A 19,735-nucleotide genomic window follows, 5' to 3' on the forward strand; every position below is an offset into this window, starting at 1 on the left:
TTTTTTTTAGCCTTAACAAGGTGCTGCACATCGCTCAACATAAACATACAAATGGATATTGTACACTTAAAATTTGAGAGTGTGCCTGGAGGAAAACAACACTGGAACCATTGATAAGTTCAGCTTTAATATATTTGCTACATGCCAACAGGTTAATTAAAAACATTTCCTCATGTTGATTGAAAACCTGCATAATGTTTCCTGCAAACCAAATGAGCTTTTGCAAATTTTGTATATAGAAATTACATTTCTTATATGATTTCCTGGCAGATAGATAGGGTTGCCAAACCATGTTTGGCTAATAGTCTGTCATGATACAGTGCACAGTGACACAGACCAAGGGCACAGGAAATGGGATTCAGATATCCATAGCTATATATATGTGTGTGATCATATAGGCCCCTTTTATTGAGCTCTCATGCAGCCAACCTCCTTTCAAATTAATTTGCTGTAAGAATGCATATACCTTCAGCAGCATTAGATGAGAGAAACCAATGAAGAGAAGCATTTGTGTCTGAGTTGCTATGAAGTACAAAAATTAATGACACAGGTAGTTTAAATGAAAGAAGCGAGTTTTGAATGGGAGGACATTACTGCTAATAATGTCAGATGTTATGAGACATCAGTCAGAAGTATAACTGATCCATAAAACAAAATCCTTATCAAAGTTACAGTCCCTGCAGCACCGCCTGGTTAATCAGTGCGATCGATTCACACTGACTAAAGTCCAGCCAGCCTGGAATATTGAGCAGAAAGCGACCCGCGTTCATATTCAGTACCATCTACCCCCAGTATGTCTGTATGTGTGTGCTCGCCCCTCTTCATGAGCACACAAATGTGTGCACAAACTCAGTTGACCTTTGTCAGCTTTACCAGTGAAGGTCGACTCATCCAAAAGCATACAAACAACATACAGTTTCCATTTAATTTTCTTTCACATCACTTTATCAAATTGCTCAACCTGGAGAGTCATAGTTTCCCCTCTGCTTCATCACCGTTTAGCCCACTTTTCCAGGAGCCAGCGCAGGAAAAATAACTCAATTTCTTAGAAATGAACTGCCGTCGGTAATCCGAACACACTCACACACCGAGTTTGCTCTTATCAACATTGTTCCCAACTGGTTGTGCATCCAGTCAGACATCAGATGTCCAACTTACATCTACATGAAAATGAAAAAAATAGCTTGATCAGAAAATTATATATAACTACAATTATTTCACTGAAAAGATTCAATCAGGACTTTTTGGTCTAGACAGTAAACATAATACACATTGAAATACTTTAACGGGTACACAGGCTGCAGCATAATTCGATCGGTTATGGCAAAAGAGTCCAAACACTTTAACGTTAAAGCTGGTTTGGAATCAGTTCATTTTCTCTTGCAAGTCGAGGGATTTGCAGCCAGCGTGGCATAACAGATAAGCTTAATTTTACTCATCTGTTTCCAAGGAAATCAGTTTTTACATTCTTGATGTTTTTTATTTCAATTGGCACACAGCTCCACAAATACATCTAGCTGTCAATCAAAGTAGATTATCAGGTAATCAGGGTGCAGCTGAATGTATGAGACCCCTTCACTCATCTGGTGTTACACAGATTTTGCTTCCCGATTTGGGCTGACATCTAACGACTAAACTTGGGTTACATTTACCCGTGTAATTACTTTAATTACTTCTCACCTACATAATAGTGAGTGTTACTGAGAGCTAAAGTTTGTCAAACTAACTTTAAACTTTACTTCAAATTATAAATAGCTCACTTCATACAAAAGTCAGGCCAACATTATCCCACACACACACTCAAAGGATTTAGTCAAACCTGACCTCAGCCACATGTTATTCTTGAGTGTGGCTGATGTGATCGTCACTGCAGCTGCTTCATTGTGAAAGCTGTCAACACTGTCAGTACTTACCATACAATTTAAGCGCTTGGATGGGTGTGCAGAAAGTGCAAGCATATTCTCAGAAAAGTAGGCATATTCTGTGAGGAACTATTAAAGAGACCAAGTGGTGTTTCAGTATGTAGCTGTTAATGTTTTTGTGTTACATCGTAGATGGCAAAGTGCAGAGGTCTGGGTTCATTACCAGACAAAGGTCCATGTTACTCGTCTTTGTCCATTGATTCAGCCCAGTCGGCACTGTTTATGTGCGGGAAGTGGGTGAGGTTTTGTTGCCTCTCTAAAGCATCTCCTACCAGTTCATGTCTGTGCAAAGGGAAATGCACCCTGTTGTGCTATTTACAGACTCAGAAGTAGATGTCCAAAAAAAATCCATACCATTACGATGCCTGCTGTGCTTGGAGAGATAAAAGTTCGACTAAAATTTTACCCTGTGCTTTTACCGTGACATGACAGTCTGCCTGATAAGTGCTCTCTTTTTCTCTTTCCATCCAGCTCCAGTCTTTCCTGCAGGTCAGCGTGTTCCAGGTCCGGGTGGATGAGTGTCCCAGCTCCGAGTGTGGCGGGACAGGTGGCTGCTCCAACACTTTGAACGTGCGGGACACGCCCACAGTGGTGGATTGTGGGACTATGAGTCTTGTGTCTGTGACAGTTGAATCCACAGCGGTGTGCTCCTGCCCAGGCAGAGAACAGTCCCATCAGCCCTGTGCCACATATCCCAGAAACCCCTGCTACAACGGTGGAGTGTGCGTGGACACTCAGCATGGCTACAGGTGAGTTGTTTTCCTCTGCTTTGTTTTTTAATCTTCTTTTCCTACCTCATCCCAGCTGTCATTGCAATGGTCTACGAAAGGTAGACCATTGCAATGCTCCTCATATGGGATCATTACACTGCTGGGATTTCAATCTGCAGTGTTGTATAGTCTGTAGTTTACAATATTAAGTACACTGAGATTACTGATCATGTTGAAAATTAACTTCAAAATGCAACAAATTGTTCAACCTTCACAGTTTCATTATGACACTCACAAAATCTTGTTGCTGAGTGTCCTAATGTAGCAGCGTACGAACTTTAGCAGATTGTTTTTAGTTGTTTAGAAATATGTTCAGGTTAGTAATAAATTCCCTTTAATTTCACTCATTTGCAGAATTTTGCAGAAGTAAACATGATAAATTATTACATTCATGCAGTACTTGTAAAAATCGAAATGGGCTGCACAGTGTGCACATCATTACTGACCTTATACTAGTGCAATTTTTCTCCTATCACTACATTTGTGCCTAAATATAAAGTGTAATTAGATGAAAAGCTTTTCTGACTGTGCCCTCATCCATGTCACTTAATGACCTTTATTTCTCATCAATCTCAAATTTTCGTTTAGGAAGGTGGCAAAGTGAGATGTTCACTGTCATTTGGAATAACTGGAGATGTGATTTGGAAATGAAAAAAAAACATTGTGTTTTTAAAGATTATTTTGCTGTAGAGGAGCATTTTGTTTGTTTTTATGCATGTGTATTTTCATGATATTTTTCATATTTTGCGACCAAAAGGGCTCATTGTTATTAATTTTACCGTTCATTTTCTCCTCCAGCTCACGTCCTTATATTTGTGCAGATTTTCACCGCTCTGTTGAAATGGAAATATTGATATAAAAACTACAGAGATAATGTCTCACTATCTTTACAACATTTCAGAGGGGTAACAGAAAATGACTGACAGTAACAGAAAAATATTAATAATAAAAATAAAATAATAGTTCAAATTAGCATAGCTTTAGGGGAGCTATCAGGACAAAACCCAAAAGACGTTCTTTAAATTGTATCTTATGTCTTGTTGGGTTTTGCCAACTGCTGATACACTGTGACTAATCAAGTGCAAAGAGGTTCAGTTCTTGTTGGCGATTTTTTTTAATTGCATTGTGAAAGTTAATTATTCTTTGAAAGTTAACTTCTCAGGAAGGAAGGCCACTAACTGAACTAAATAATGATAAATCAATAAGATGCTTGCATAAAACTGCATAAAACAAAAAAAAACATGGCGATGGAGGATCAGAGTCATATATATTTGTCCAGTTGCTCTGCGGTATTCTATACATCCTCCTACTTAGGGCGATCGTGGCTCAAGAGTTGGCAGTTCGTCTTGTAATCGGAAGGTTGCCGGTTCGAGCCCCGGCTCGGACAGTTTCGGTCGTTGTGTCCCTGGGCAAGACACTTCACCTGCCACCTACTGGTGATGGTCAGAGGGGCCGATGGCGCGACATGGCAGCCTCGCCTCTGTCAGTGTGCCCCAGGGCAGCTGTGGCTACAACTGTAGCTGCCTCCACCAGTGTGTGAGAGTGAATGAATAGTGGAATTGTAAAAGCGCTTTGAGGGTTTCAAAAAGCGCCATATAAATGCAATCCATTATTATTATTACATCCTCCTACTTGCTATATAGGCCAAACATCCTACTTATGATCTCAGAACAAGAGGACAAACAGGTTCTGGGTAAATGGTTTACCTGGTTGTTTTGATTCTGACAGTTTTCAGTCTTGTGGATTGAGGGAAATGGTGAAAAATCTTGTGCCCCTGTTTTGATGGACCAATGTTGTAAATTTCAGCAAGGAGACTTAAAGATGTAAATATTGAAACCAGCGCACAAATTTGTAGTGTCATTTTAAAAACTGATTTTTTACACGTAAATAATGCACTCAGGGGGAACTTTAGCAGCTGTGGTATATCACACCTGGGTATGCTATGTATTTATGTCAGGATGGGTTGTATTAGAGACTAACTAACCACATGTGACTCACTGTGTAATTTTTTTTTTAACAGGTCAAACTCTATGGCATAGGTTGTGCGGAGGTTTTGGACACACAAGCATCGAGACCTAACGCATTGTTGGTTCTGGTCTTTGAATTTGATGTTTGTTCGTTTTGTTTTTCGTTTTTTTGATCATCCCTTTCTTTAAAGCATAAAAAACTAAAGTAAAATTTCTACTGATTGGACCGTCATTATGAAGAGCTCGCATTATAAACCTTAAAGTTATCGTTTGACAGATAAGGTCGGGTCACATTGTACTTCCATGTGATTTTCAGTGACATCACAACAATGATTCTTCCAAGCATGAACTATTGGAAAGGCATTCAAGAATGACTAATCTCAGAAAATTAGAAATGCGATCACATGGCTAATACACAGGTGTGGTTGTAAGCCTCTCCACTGCTTTGCTAATCCCCCTGCTTGTTGAGGGTCAGCCCGGAGAGCAGACATCACAGATATAAAGAAATCCCAAGCATCTCGGGTTGTCATTGAAAAGCGAGTGCACCGCAAGTAAGCCTGTTCTGAGGTTTGAATGCTCTCTCCTGGCATTGAGATCAGTCAACATCTTGTAGGGTTGGTTTATTTTTTGCCAAGGTTTTACTTCTGCCAGACATGAAGAAGTCCCAGTGCTGCAGCTTTTCTACTACCTGAACTACAGACTAAATAAGTTGTAGAGTGTGGGATGTATGGCAGGAAGTCAGGTTCCAGTTTGGCTGCTGTCTTGTCTACAAAGAAGTTGAAATGCCAAGAGAAAGACAGTGATCACTTATTACATTCAGTCAGAATAAAATCAGTAACTGATTAATTTCCAACTTTTAGTGATGTCTTGCCACAGTGCAAGAAAACAAGAGCTTTTATGAGGGGAGAAGATGGAAGCTGGATGGAAATTAAAGGCTTGATAATAACCTATAAACATATGCTTTTGAGACTGTGATGGAGAGATGAAGGCAGAGCTCCTGTGGTGTGTGAATAACTACATTCACTCATGCAGTCCTGACTTTAGACGCTAACTCGCAAAGGACGGTGATTAAAAATGTAAAGGAAATTATCATATCAAAATAAACGCCTTGCCCGGTGCCACAGAAGGAAATCTTTATTTTGCACAATGGCAGCAAATGTTCCAATAATCCCATAACTCCTGAGCTCTTAATTTAAACTCCCAGCCCTTTTCTCACTGAATTTCCCCATTAAGAGTGTGCTGTTCCTCACTGGTGGGTTGCAACAGTAGGTCATGCTGAATTAAAATGAATTTGCACATAGTATTTTTATTCATGCTAAAGGGAATTCTTGAACCTTGTAACAGCTGTTAGAACTAACATACATCTGCTGGAGGAATTTTAATTTTGAGTGGGTATGTGTTGGCAGGGTTGCCAACAGCAGCTACAGTACGAGGCAAAGAGACTTACACCGGGCATGTTTGAGGCCTTTCATTTCCTTGACCTTAATTTCTCATCTACCAGTTTGAATCTACTCTGTAATATTTTGTTATTCTTGTTATTTTTACATCATTGTTGTGGTTCTTCTACATGTAGTTGTTTCTGTGACTGAAAAGCGTGCTTCATTGGGCCGAGATGAGGTGACTGGCTTGATCATCGAAGAATATCCCTTTTCTTTGCCTTGAGAAACTCTTGGGTTGCTTTTGCAGTATCTTTTGGCTCATTATACATTTGCACATCGTCAGATCAGTTTGGCAGCATTTGGCCCAATCTAAGCAGAGACTACAGCTCAGTACACTTCAGAAACTATCCAGCTACCATCAGCAGTTACACCATCAGTACAAACTAGTGACATAGTTCACTGGCAGCCATGTTTGACAGATGATGTGGTATGTTTAAAATCATGAGCATTTGCTTATTCCATCATTCTGGTACAACTTCATCTTAGTTTCTTCTTAACAAATGTTTTGTTAGAGCTGAGCAGCACATGTTTTCTGGTCTAATCTGCCTTCCTTCTTGACTGTAACGAGTGGTTTGCACCTTTTTGTGAGCCCTCTGTATTTCCATTCGTGAAGACGTGTCTTAAATTCTAGACTTTGACAATGATATAGTTACGTCTTCGAGCGTGTAATTAACTTGGCTAGATGTTGTAGAGAGTTTTCCTGAGCAAAGCGATCGTCCACTTTTCTTGTTCTGTAGTCTTCCAGACTTAAGATGTTGCTGAGTTGCTCAGTGCGTTCCTTCTTTTTAAGAATGTAATAGATTTTATTTCGATGCTCCTAAAGCTCTTACTCTCGCTTTGATAGGTTTAATTGGTTTTTTCAGCCTAATGACAGCCTCGTTCACTTGCATTGACCTCTCTTTGGGCCTCATATTGACAGTTCTGGTGAACGGTTGCCAAATGCAAGTTCAACATTTAACATCAACTTCAGGTCTTTTGTCATCTTAATTTGTTATGGATTAACAAGAGAACCAACCTCACTTAGCCATAAATCTCCTTTTCAGTCAATTGTGGGGGCCGAGTATAAAAATGTCTGTTTTCCTTAACAGTTGACACAAAATTTGTGTTGAATTCTTTGAATTTAAGCTGAAAGTCTTCAGTCACATCTTGATTATCAACTGTGGAGCTCAACCACAACCAGATCTCACTTTGGCCCAGGTGGACCTTGTCTGTCAAAACTATAATATTAGTGTTTTTCCTAAACATGCTTAGCGATTATGTGGTATATGCAGAGAAAAATGTTATATAGACTAAGGTGGATGTGAAAAGTGATCTAGATTGTTAGAACTCTGTTGTTTTTGACTGCTCCCTAATTGGTGGGGCATCATGCTGTTACCTGGGTACTACACCACGGAGCTTAAGTGGAGCAACGAACAATGATGTGTCAAGGTTTCTTGTTAATTAAGCAAAGTCTGTGAACTCGTTCAGGCTGGCAACTCTGCCAAACACACTAATATTCCTCACTCTTCATGTCATATGTCAAGCACACCCCTCCCACCTTGCATCGCTGCCTGCTGTTTCAACCCCTCCACTACCCCAACACCCACTTGTACCTTCCAGAGGGGATATTTACTCATCATTCCCCCAATTTATATGGACTATATTTGCAGTGAGTGATGAGCTCAGAGCTTTTACAGCAAACTCAAACTGCATCCTCCTGCTCTAATAATTAGTTATCTAAAACACGAGTTGTCTGAGTGAACTGTTATTGCTGATGTGCCACCCAATTTGCTATCAGTGATTCTTTGGCAGAAAAATAATCTCTACCAACACTTCACTTTTACATTGCAGAGCACGATTAAGGCATATTAGCCTGTCAAAACCTTCCTTGATGGCTCTGCCATGTGATCAGGTACAAGACTGCAGTTTTTCTAAAAGTTTTGCTCTCTTTATCCGTGCTTTCAGCCTGCTTTAAGCAATCACACTGTATTGAACTGCTCATTTTCTCTAAATATTCATACGCTTCCCACACACTTTCTAAATATCCTGCTATATTCTTGGGTTTAAAGAATTTGAGTGAAAAGGACTTGGGACAGCAGGAGACAGTTTGACAATTTCGACTACACAAAATGACCTTATTAGCACCAAAAGGCTCCAACATGACGCTCTAGTCTGTATGTGTCTGTCTTGCTTGCGGCAACAGTTCAACACTTGAATGACTGCTGCATTCATCCTTTCATACAAATGTCAGCGCCCAGCTATACAGCATCTAATTTTGCATACGGGCACTCACAGCAACAGCAAAATGGAAATCATCCAGACTTGAGCACGAGTAGCAATTGGGGTAAGACAGGAAATGATGTGAAAATGGAGCAATGGTTTTCTGTTTTGACGTGTTGACAGGGAAGCCACTGTCATGGGATGACACCACAATGTCAAGCAGATGTACAAGGGATAAGGTGATGGGAGATTGCTTGAAATTCCATCTGTCTGGGTGAGATAAATCTTCCACACCTTCTGTTCCATAACTGTTAAGATGGGTCAGAATCAGAGGACAAATTTCCCCATGAGGAATATTAAAATATACCTCAAATGAAACCCTGGGTGAATGCGTGCACATCTTAAGAATTTAGAGTTCATTAAACTGCCTTTCTCTTATCAGAAGGTTTTATAATATGACCATTTAATCCAAAGCCCGAGTATGTGACAATAAAAAAACAACTAACCCACACTGAATATACTTGAGCTTGAGTTTTTCAAATATAGAATCACTTTCTCAAATTTAGCATAAACCGCCATGTTTTGCAACATTTTGGTTAATAATATTTAGTTTATACTACTTCCCTACATGCTTAGAGGTTTAGCTATGTGGCCTTTCCCCAAGCCACAAGAAAAAAACGATTTTCAGAGTATTTTTGCGGAGCACCAGCTCCTGTGTGCTCCTGCATCGCTTGCCGTTATAAATAGAAACAAACCTTTCACAACCTCCTGCTAGATGAAAGATCTTGCATGTTAGCTGTCACATGCTGCCAGTTCTTGTTTCGAATCCCCAGCAAACAAGTGAACTGAAGGAGAGGGTCTTCATTAGCATAAATCACTCTGTAAACAAGGCCAAAAGCAGGGCGAGAACATTTCAGCAAATCCTTTCAACTACAAACACCGATGACGAAATAAGCTCGTTGGTGCGTCTGTGGTAGAAGAAACATGATGACCCTGTTTAAACTTTGCGTAATTCAGCCTGATGCCGTGCGTAGCCTCAGACTCGACTCTTTAATGGTGGAAGTGAAGAGCTATGTGCAACCAATTAAATACAACACCAGTGTGTGCCTAAGATTTTATCACTGTCTCAACTGTGCCTCCGTGCAGACTTTGAGTTTTGTGATGAAATTAGCAGTCAGTTCGCGCTGTTGACCTCTGTAATGGTTAGATGTTAACAAAATAAGTCACATCTAATTGTTTATCAAGGGTTAAAATGATGTCAGCAGCAGACTCCTCCTGGCACATGCTTGTTGTGTTACCATATTCCACAAGCAAAGGTGCAGCACATCAGAAAGGATAATGAATGTTGCGCTTCAGTGTGTTTTTTATTCACTATGCTGGAGTGATAATTAGGAGCAGGAATTTCCAGCAAAAATACTATACACTTTTAATTCATTGTTGCTATTCTTCAAAAGTCACATCCATCCATCTTCTCTGGCTTACTCGAAGTTGAATTATAGTAGTAGCGAAATAATCAGGATATTTCCGATGTCTATTTGACCAGCAGGTCCTTGTGAATGATCCAGAGTGGATTCCAGGTGGGGTGAGATTAATAATCATGGCAACAAGTAGTAGGTGTACACCAGGATCTCCTCCAAGTTGGGTGCATTCGGAAACTCTCCAGGAGAAATGCACAACCTGATCAGATGGCCAGACCACCTCAGCTGACTCTGTTTGATGGGAATGAGCAGTAGCTCTTCTCATCGCAATGACTGGAAAATCAAACCTTTTCCGTCTGCCTCACCTCTCTGCTCACATTAGCTCACATGCATTACTGCTACACTCTTCCTGTCACTAGTCGACAAGATCCCAGAGACTCTAAAACTTTTTCTCTTCGGTCAGCAGCTCTTACCCAACGTAGTGGGAGCAGCCACAGTTTTCCAGTAGCCTCAGAGGTGAAAACTACCATTCTGACTGTTGCACACTTGGTCACAGACTTTCCTGTCGTATGCTAAAGATCATGTTTTGATGAAGCAAAGTGGAATCACGCCCATGAATAATACAAAATGAATACTTTGGTTTTAGTCTTATATAGAGAGCTTAATTCTAACAGCTGACAGTGCTCTAGAATAAAATTATAATGATTACAGATGTTGCATTCTGGGTAGAATATCTGTCTTGCACACTGATGACATACATATGTGCATGTATTTGACCTTTGGACATCACATAAAACAAAACCATAGCAGCTGCTGTTACACATGTTCTCTGCTTTAGAAAAGCACAACACAAATATTCAGGTACAGCCATATGAAAACACACAAATCTATGTGCTCTGAACATATGTGACGGCAGACGAACATAAAGCCTCATCACACACGTGTCCTCTAAGCTTTCTTGCTGTGATTTGTGGAAGTTAATTTTACCCTTCAGCTTCATTTAATTAGAAGCAGCGAGTGAAAAGGGCAGGATTTGAGTCTGGCTGGCTCGAGCCAGCATGTAATGTGGCTCACCGCTGGACCCGAGCAGGATGCCTGGCTGGATCCCTGTTAGGCGTAATCCCTGGATTACTCACATGCACACAGACACGCACACACGCTTACACAATTATTAGCTATTCCTCTCACTCTTAGTGTTAATCTAATCCACAAATAATGCTGCAACCACTCACATATGAAGAAACCTGTATTTTTACTGCTCAAACAAATAGTTTTGTCTTGTGGGTCAGAAACAACCAAATTAAGGTTTTAATCAGGTTAATTAAGAATCAAAACATTTTCTGATATTACTTTTTTAATGCCTGGCTGCAGGTATCCAATCTTTGGCCAGGTCCAAACCAAAGCATCACTGAACACTGATTTTTTTATTTGTACTGTTATCACACAGCAAGAAAGTTCCTGGTTCAGTAGCAGTTGGATATATTTTCTTTCATGCGTCACTTTTGTAATATTCCAATGAGTTTCCAATCCTTTAAAATACAAACAAATGATCAATGTTGCAGAATTGCATAGATTCAAACATTAAGCATTCACTGTAATCTTTCAAAATCTCTGAAACTCAAGAGAACCTGTCTGGGAGGGTATACTGCAGGTTCCTTGAGTAATCCCGGTTCTCAGAGTAGTACCAGTGAGATATCATGCTATGGGATATGCCTGTTTATTCCATTTAGCTCATCATCAGTCCTGATTGGCTGGTGAGTGCGATGACCGCAACAGGCAGAACCCCCACTCTTAGGTAGTTACTATGTTACTATGAAGACATTATTCAAGATAAGCACCTCTTCTCACTTTGCCCAGCAAGATTTAGTCAGTTTGATTAGTCAGACATCTCACTCGTGCTGGTCTGAGAACCGGGGTTATGCAAGTAACCTAACATTTTCATTCCTAGCATTGTTTCAGTGTCTTACTAAGAGATATGGAAATGAGAAAAAGAGACAAACAGGTCACAGCTTCTGCAAACTTAATCTTCAGATGAAGTAAAAGGAGGTGTGGAGCATGTTGTCAAGATATTAGGCATGCATGAACCAACCATCTTAGGTGCAGAGACTGGCCTGGGCTTCAGTGACACCACAGCCTGCATAAGTGCCTGAATATCACTGACATGTAGTATGCCAGAGGCGATTTAGAACACATTTCAAAAATGATTATTTGAAGCCATATGAGAGTCTGTCATTGTCATGGTGTATAAGACAAATAATACGGTGAAGCATAAAAGGTTCAGCTTTTCAGATTGCAATCACAATAAAAGGGTTTAAATAATTGCCCACAGATCTGGGTTTGCATTGCGTTATTTACATCAGCTGTAGATGCCAAGAAGTTCACAGCTTCTTTAGAAAGCCTATAAACAGGATTTCAGTCATGTTTGAAAGCTGAACAACAACAACAAATCTTTAATTCTCACCTGATTTGCAGTCACAAAAAGTCCACCATATTTAACGTTTCATATCACATCTTCTTGCATTTTTTATTTTTTTATTTTTTGGGCTCCCCTTCACACATATACTGTCAGAAAAAACACGTTTCCTGAAACTATCTCTTATTATTTCTTATTGTCTTCAGATGATAACCTTTGACATACTGACATGCAGTAAAATTAAGAGTTATACACGACAATTCCAGCAGTCACGAGGGGTCACTGAAAGGTTCAAGAACAGTTTTGTATTCCACAAGCTGTGAACTGTCTGAATACATATGGGATTCAGGAAGCACTCTCCACAAGCATCATCAATACACCAAATGAGAAAATATCTAATGTTGTTTGTTCCTCCAGTAATGTTCCACACGTCGATTTTCCTCCTGTGTACATTTGTGTTGAAGCGTAGCAGCACTGACTGCTTGATGAGCTGTGTATACCTTTTTATAGTTGTGCTTCGTTAGGCTTGTGCTTTCCCACTCTGGACATATTATGGACTTATAGAACTTTCAGTTGAGTAAACGTGCTTTACATCCAAACCTGGATACATAATTCATGTTCTATGAATAAACATACTTCAATCAAGTGTAAACAACACGTTTCCTGGTATTCTGGAGACTTTTAGACTTGGCAAAGACGACCTTTTGTAACTGTGATGCACATGTAGACTTTCTATTTGGTGTAACAGCAATGTTAGCACATGTTGTGCTAACATTTAGTGGATCTGTCATAAGGCTGAGGGGAGTGAGCAAGAACTGTTCCATAACTTGGTGATCAAGGCTTAAAACTGAGTGCATGATTAAATGCTGGCTCTAAAGTAACACGTTCTGCATCTGTTTTATGAAAACTGAATGCAAGCCAAAGCGGAAATGCAGGAATTGCTTCTTTGTGAAGTATCAGCCAAATAGATGACAGAGAGAGAACAAGGCAAAGCAGCTGAAGCTGCCAACCCAGAGATGCAGATGATTGTCGCATTTTCAATCACGTTAGAGTACCTGAGCTCTGTAACATCTGATGTGTGATTCTGCTGGTTCAGAAGTGGGAGCAGCAAGACAGTGGATGTCAGGAAATGAAGATAGAAAGGAGAAGAGAATAGAAAGGAAAAGGGGGATTTGGGAAAGGCTGGGGAAATGAGACAGAGTTGGATAAAGGTGAAGGGAATTAGGGGGAAATGGGAACACATGAGAGAGGGAACAGTGGTAAAGAAAAGGAGACTAGAGGATCAAAAATGGGAAAGGAAGTGCAGGGTAGCAAGGAGAGGAAAGAGGAAATGATAAAAGAGCACGATAATGAAAATGGGAGCAAGGACAGAAAAGACGAAAAGTGAAGGGGGAAGAAATAACACATGCAGATAAGATAAGAGTTAATAAAAGATAGAATGGCTGTAGGATAGTTTTCTGCTCTTGGGGCTTTGAGATATGACCCCAACGCATACACACACACACACACACACAAAAAGATTACAGTCCAAGATTGAAGGAAGAACATGCAGATAATCGAGGCACTGGGATTAATAATGAGATCTGGGAAGTGAGTGGAGGAGTGGGATTACGGCTCCCGGCCCAGCGTTAACAAACGCAATTCCCAGCAGACAACGAATGAGCAAAACAAAGCTGCCTTAAGAGGATTGGAGAGCTTCGCAATTGTGTCTAAAACTATGCCTCGGATTGTCTTGTGCTCAGAGAATTAGCGTGACATCACCAAAATGAAAATGCAGGCGTGAATGTTTTCCTGGTAGCTCCAGTCTTACACGCCAACAAAACTTTTGAGTATGAATGACTTTTTAAAGCCTAAGGGGAAAAAAAACAATAAGCAACAAATAAATAAAAAGGTATAAAATCACAGGTAGCTTCTTCCTTCTCTTATTTACTTTTCTTACAAGTGTTTCTTACCAGTGAAGTGTTGCAGAATCCTTATTGGTCCGTGGAGTAAACTGTTCTTCCACAGAACATGACACCATAGGATGTTAGTGCGACCTGCTGTTATAAGCAGTAACCTCAGGGGCTGAAAAACCAAACAAATGTGCCAAAAACTGCATTTCCTCTGATGGCATTTTGAAGCTGGCTCTATAAGTAGAGAAGTCTCCTTAGACTGCCGTGTAAAAGTGGCCAACGTTACAGCAGAAATGAAAATGTTTTCTGCTCGGCACTAAAAATAAACAAATGTTTGGCTTCTGAAGTTTACGCTGCCTTGATTGACAGGTGTCTCTGATTGGCCTTGTATCCACTAAACTGAGTCACAAGACGTGACTTCTGCACTGGGCTTGTGGTTTTATGAACCACCTGCATTGTATAATTGTAGCACTTCGAATTGTCCACGCTAGCATTTCCTGATAACGTAGAACTTCACCCCCTCATCACCTGATTCCAAATTCCTTTTACCCTGGAAGTTGGATCATTTATCAGTGAGTGATGGCAAACCAGAGTTGACCACATTCCAGTTGTAAAAGTCAGAAAAATTCTTGTTCAGACTCAAACCCGTACAGACGTGTTTGAAGGGAGCATTTTCAAATAAGAATGTCAAACTGTGTTTTTCAGTAAGTGTACAGAATGTTCTCTTGATAAATCATACAAAGCTACTCTAGTGATAAATATGTAGGTAGAAAGCACATAATCGGACCCCATTAAAATGGCAAAATTGGGCATTCTTTGGTGAAGATGTGCACTTTTAGAGTGGAGAAAGCCATTGCATTGCTTTAATGTGGCATTTAATGTTCGATAGCTAGAACTGTAAGGGAGATACATTCAGGCTTCATACTTGGACTATAATAAAATGCATATGTATTTGCACTTATAAACAGTGCTGCAGCACAGTCACAGATAGAGCATGATTTTTGTTCAGTGTATTTAACAAGTCACAAAAAAGCTACATTTGTAGTACATCTTACAACTTCTGTTGTAAGTTTATGCGTGCTGCTGGTACGCGATTGCCCCGACTTTCCAAGTGGGGGAGTTTAGCTGAAAGAGTTTGACTGTGAACTCAGAATTTCTGACTTCCGGCTCAAGATACAGCACAGCATTGATATTGTAATTTGGTTTGGTTTGATCAAAATGTATATAGAACCCATGGTCATACCCATCTTTTCTATAGCATGTGGCTTTAAAGTGGAAGTTGAAGTGTTTTTGTGAAGAGTAGATGTGTGCTAGTGCTGTCACCTTTAGGTGGATCAGAGCTTGTCACCTGATTTGAAATCAAGCTTTACACAGATGTGTTTGAACAGCTGGCATTTCCAATTAAGAATGGCAAATTGTGTTTTCAGTACGTTTTCAGTCTGTTTTCAAAATCTTTCTCGAGATGAATCATTCAAAGCTATTATAGTGATAAATACAGTGGAAAGAGCATAATCGGTCTCCCTTAACATTACAAAATTGGGCACTAGCTTCAGTGAAGACATGTTCTGTCAGAGTGCCCTTCGAGTTGAAAAAGCTATTACATCACCTTAAAAAGGCATTTTATGTTTCATAGCTATGATGGTTCTGATTCTGCGCCGCTTATAGTGAATTCAAGCATCCTTTTCTCAAACTGTGAAGAAAACCAGGGCCCGGATGAATAAAACTCTGCATACAACTGACACTATTTACCCACAAAGGCTCAAATGTGCGTGCACCTTTTTGCATTTGCATTTCACACAAACATACACGTGTGCAGGAAAAGGTGTATGAATAGCATTTGTGCATCTGGCTCTTGGTGATTCATGGAGATTTCTTGTACTTTAAGGTTGGCCAATGTTCAAGTCAGGCAAGTCAGCACTACCCGTCTTGCGGCAGAGTGTAACATCTTGTCGTATATTACATTAGCATTCGTCTAAAGTGTTTGTTTGCCTGCTTGTGTTCCTGCATCTGAAGGCAGTGAAGTGACACATGCCTCCTGTATTTGTACAGGTGTCATTTATTGTATGTGGGCTGCTTGATTTCTGAGTCTGCATTTGTTTGTTTGCGTGCACATGCATTCACGTGTCCTCTTTCAATTCTGGAGAAGAGCAGAGGCAGAAAAATGAGCAAGAGAACGAAGGAACATTTGGATGAGAAATGAGCTGTCTGCGGAACACTAAGGAGATGTGTGAATGCAAACACATAATGGTGGAAATACACATCCTGTGTGGGCTTGTAGGATCCACCAGGCTCAGACTCAGAATATCTTGAGAGGCAGCTGAAGTGTGAATAACATAAACCAATGACAAACTCACTTATTAGGAGGAAGAGAATTCCCCTGGAGAAAGGCATTGTTGTTCTGTTTGTGTGTGTGCACGCGTCTGTGTGCGCCAATTTGGAAGGCAAGCTGGGTGTACAATTTTTATATTTCTTAATTGCTGGCAACATGTGGATTGAAAGAAGGGAATTTTTATTTTGCTGAAAAATCCATGACTTTCCCGTGAGATTTATTTCCAGCTACTAAACATGAAAAGATGAAAGCTTTTTAAAAAAAAATCAGATAAATAAGAGAAATTGATTCAGGAATGTGTCGAGTTTAGATGATAAAATGCACACTCTGAAAAGGCGAGGGAAACAGATGGCTGCGATAATATAGTCCCATTGTTGTTTGGGTGTATGTTTTTTTTACATTTCACTGGTGATTACAGAGAGTAATCACCACTCAACAGAGTTGGACATGTTTTTATGTCAGAGGCAAAATTCCTGATTATTTCGTACTCATTTTATGTATTTATAAGATTGTTCATGTAGACAAAGAAGATGCATATAAGTGGCATTTGTAATTTACAGGCTAAAGTGCTCCCAGAGAGAGAAGGTGAGAGGTGACATTTTGACAGGAAGCAGTGGTACAAATGAGTACTTGAATATGTGGAAACACAGAGAGAGGAGTTTCGTAGCGATGTTGTGATTCTCCCTGTGGTTTTGCCACTAATGAGAACATCTGCATCAGTGAAACATACGAAATGAGAGAACGAGATAGCCGAAGGGGAGCTTAGTCTGAGAGGGGAAAACAACTAGACTTGGAGACACGGAGAGCAGACGTGGTGCAAAAATACTTGAAAGAGCTAAATATGGCAAAAGGTTCAAAAAGGGGTTGAGAAAGATCAGGGTAGTGTTTTAACTGAATTTTCACAAAGCGGTGAAAAAATCGGAGCCATCTCTTTATTGCATTCACTAACTCGTGTCATTTCGCCTCTTGATTTCCTCTTTGTCCCAAGGTGCCAGTGCCCAGCTCAGTTTGAGGGGCCTGAATGCCAGCAGAACAAGCACAGTTTCCATGGCAACGGCTATGCCTGGTTTCCTCCCATGATGCCCTGTTTCGAGAGCCATGTGTCGCTGGAGTTCATCACGGACGTGGCTGATGGCCTGGTGTTGTACAGCGGCCCCTTAGCACAGCTGCAAGCCTGGGACCACGAGGACTTCATGGCTATAGGTAGGAAATGTGTTTATTTCGTGTTCTGTGTTTTCATTACTGGGGTCCAGTAAAGGAAAAGTATTGATGCCTGAGATGACTACGTATATTAGGGATCTCATTCGCTGACATCATACATAGCTAAGAGTAGAAAAAACTGCTGGGAACTCACTAAGAGCAGCTGAAACCTGGAGGGATTATTCGTACAAGTGCTGGCCTCATTATTTGACCATATTTAACATGAATATCACAAACAATACAGAAAAAATAATATGTCCTGCCACATTCTGAGATGAGGAAGACATTACTTTTGCCTTTTATCATTACTTTATCATTTCTGGAGCAGCAGATAAATCCTGCAGATTGAGCTTCAGAACAAAGAGCGACTGTTTTATTCTTCCGCATTCTCCCCATCTTATGAACTGTGGTATTAAAAGTGCATAAATCATATATACTTCTCACCTTTTAGCATTATTTCAGACTCCCAAGGTTGCATTTCAGCAATTCTTGAAATAATGATGGCACTTTCAGCTTTGCAGTAATAAAAACTGTTTTGCTTAAGGGGGGCTTAAAAGTTAAGGTAATAGACATTTTTAGATGAGGTAAATAATGGAGGGATTTAGTGTGGGAGGATTAAGAAGAGGAGGTATCGTTTTTGTGTAGCTTTACTCTAAACAAACAAAACAGAATCCAGACTATGACTGTGAAACCCAAATGGAGGTGCTTTTTCCCCAGGTGGTACGTCTGTGGTTGCCAGCGGTACGTGAGAAATGTGAACTAATTAAAAAGAAATAGAAATAGAAACACCTAAGTGCATTTATTTTTTTATTTTTCCTTATGTAAATCATTGATATACTATCCTAAGAACAAAATACCTCTTGGGTAAACAGCATGGTGCGGGAAAAAACTAGAGACAAGCATCAGCATGTTCTCGTCTAGATGCTGTGTTGAGTTGAATATTTCAACTTGTGTGGTTGAATTTTACTGTTCATCAAGGCAAGTTGGATATGCACTCATCATTAGGTATGGCAGGAATGCTCAGTGCAAGTAAACAAGCGTCTCCAATTTCTGGTTTAATTCCCTGTGTATTAACTTGCAGTGCACTCAGGATTAGACAGTGACAGTCATGCATACACAATCCTGCTGTTCACTGCAGTGATGTATAGCGTGAATATTGGTAAGAAACTTTTGAAAATAAGTGTAAATTGAGCTTTATCAAGGTTTCATCTGTAGCTCTTAAGGGAAAATTGTGTCCCTTTGTTTTGTTGCAGTGGCAATATTCTTAAACTTTGAAGACAATAAATCTTCTTGACTAGAGGGCAGTAGGCAGGGATTATAGACAGATGGAAACAAAGAACAAATATCTTGTACATGTTGGTATATTTAGTGTTTTAATCTGAGAGACTAACACCTCCTTGTCTCTCTTGCTACTCCTTTCGCCTCGTATTGCTCCTCTCTCTTGGGAGAGATGCTGCTGTTCCATCACTGCCAAAGTAATATGTGTGGGAGGTGAAGTCCGCCTGGAGAGCCGGATGAGTTGTGTGTCTGTGTATTTGTGTGTGTGTCGAGTGTGTATTTGATGAGCAGGTTTGCAGTGTAAATCCTGAATTATTTCTTTAGCCTTTGTTGGTGTCAGAGGATCTGTGTGCGCTTGAAAGCCAGCCAGTTTGTGGGTCCTAAAGACTTAGGATTAGGTTAGTTGAGTTGTTAGTGGAGTTGGTGCACAGTGTGTAATTAGAGTCAGGCTGTACATATTTAGAGCTCTAATTAACTTGGGTCAAGGTTGACCTACTGCATGTAGCAAATCCATGGGCAAGATTAGACTGTGCTGAAGCTTAATATTCCTGCATCACAGTACCAAACTGCGTTATGGTAAAGAGCGTTCTTTACGGGGGGTAATTTACAGTATTTGTATATGCATTGATGATCAAGATGGCGCCGCGGATGGCAGCCTCGGTACTGCGCTCTCCCGCACTTTTCTTGCTTCTGTTTATTTTCTGCGCTTTTGGTCACTCAGACCACATGACTTTCTCCAGAGATCAACTGCTAAACATCAGCCAGTCGTCTCACTATAGTTCTTATCCATTTTTCACAAACCTGGAAAGTTTTTTGGAGATTTTAGTTGGAGCTCACAGCTCTCTGTGGCTCCTGGAGAAGACGTAGACGGGGGAGTCGCGCTGGTGAAACTACGTCGGCGAGGATTC

At 40.3% G+C, this 19,735-nt stretch overlaps 1 protein-coding gene across 1 annotated transcript in view; it reads left to right on the plus strand.

The window, feature by feature from the left end:
• The window catches only part of LOC102206054 (neural-cadherin-like), a 366,907-nt gene that overhangs the window by 256,441 nt on the left and 90,731 nt on the right, over positions 1-19,735 (plus strand). Inside the window, exons 28-29 of the mRNA XM_005726436.2 lie at positions 2,394-2,671; positions 17,338-17,552. Of these exons, the coding sequence (XP_005726493.2) occupies positions 2,394-2,671; positions 17,338-17,552 (493 nt within the window). The remainder of the gene's footprint in view (positions 1-2,393; positions 2,672-17,337; positions 17,553-19,735) is intronic.

The sequence above is a fragment of the Pundamilia nyererei genome, unplaced genomic scaffold (genome assembly GCF_000239375.1).
Source record: "Pundamilia nyererei isolate P.nyererei 1_Seehausen unplaced genomic scaffold, PunNye1.0 scaffold00019, whole genome shotgun sequence".
NCBI classification, from domain to species: domain Eukaryota; kingdom Metazoa; phylum Chordata; class Actinopteri; order Cichliformes; family Cichlidae; genus Pundamilia; species Pundamilia nyererei.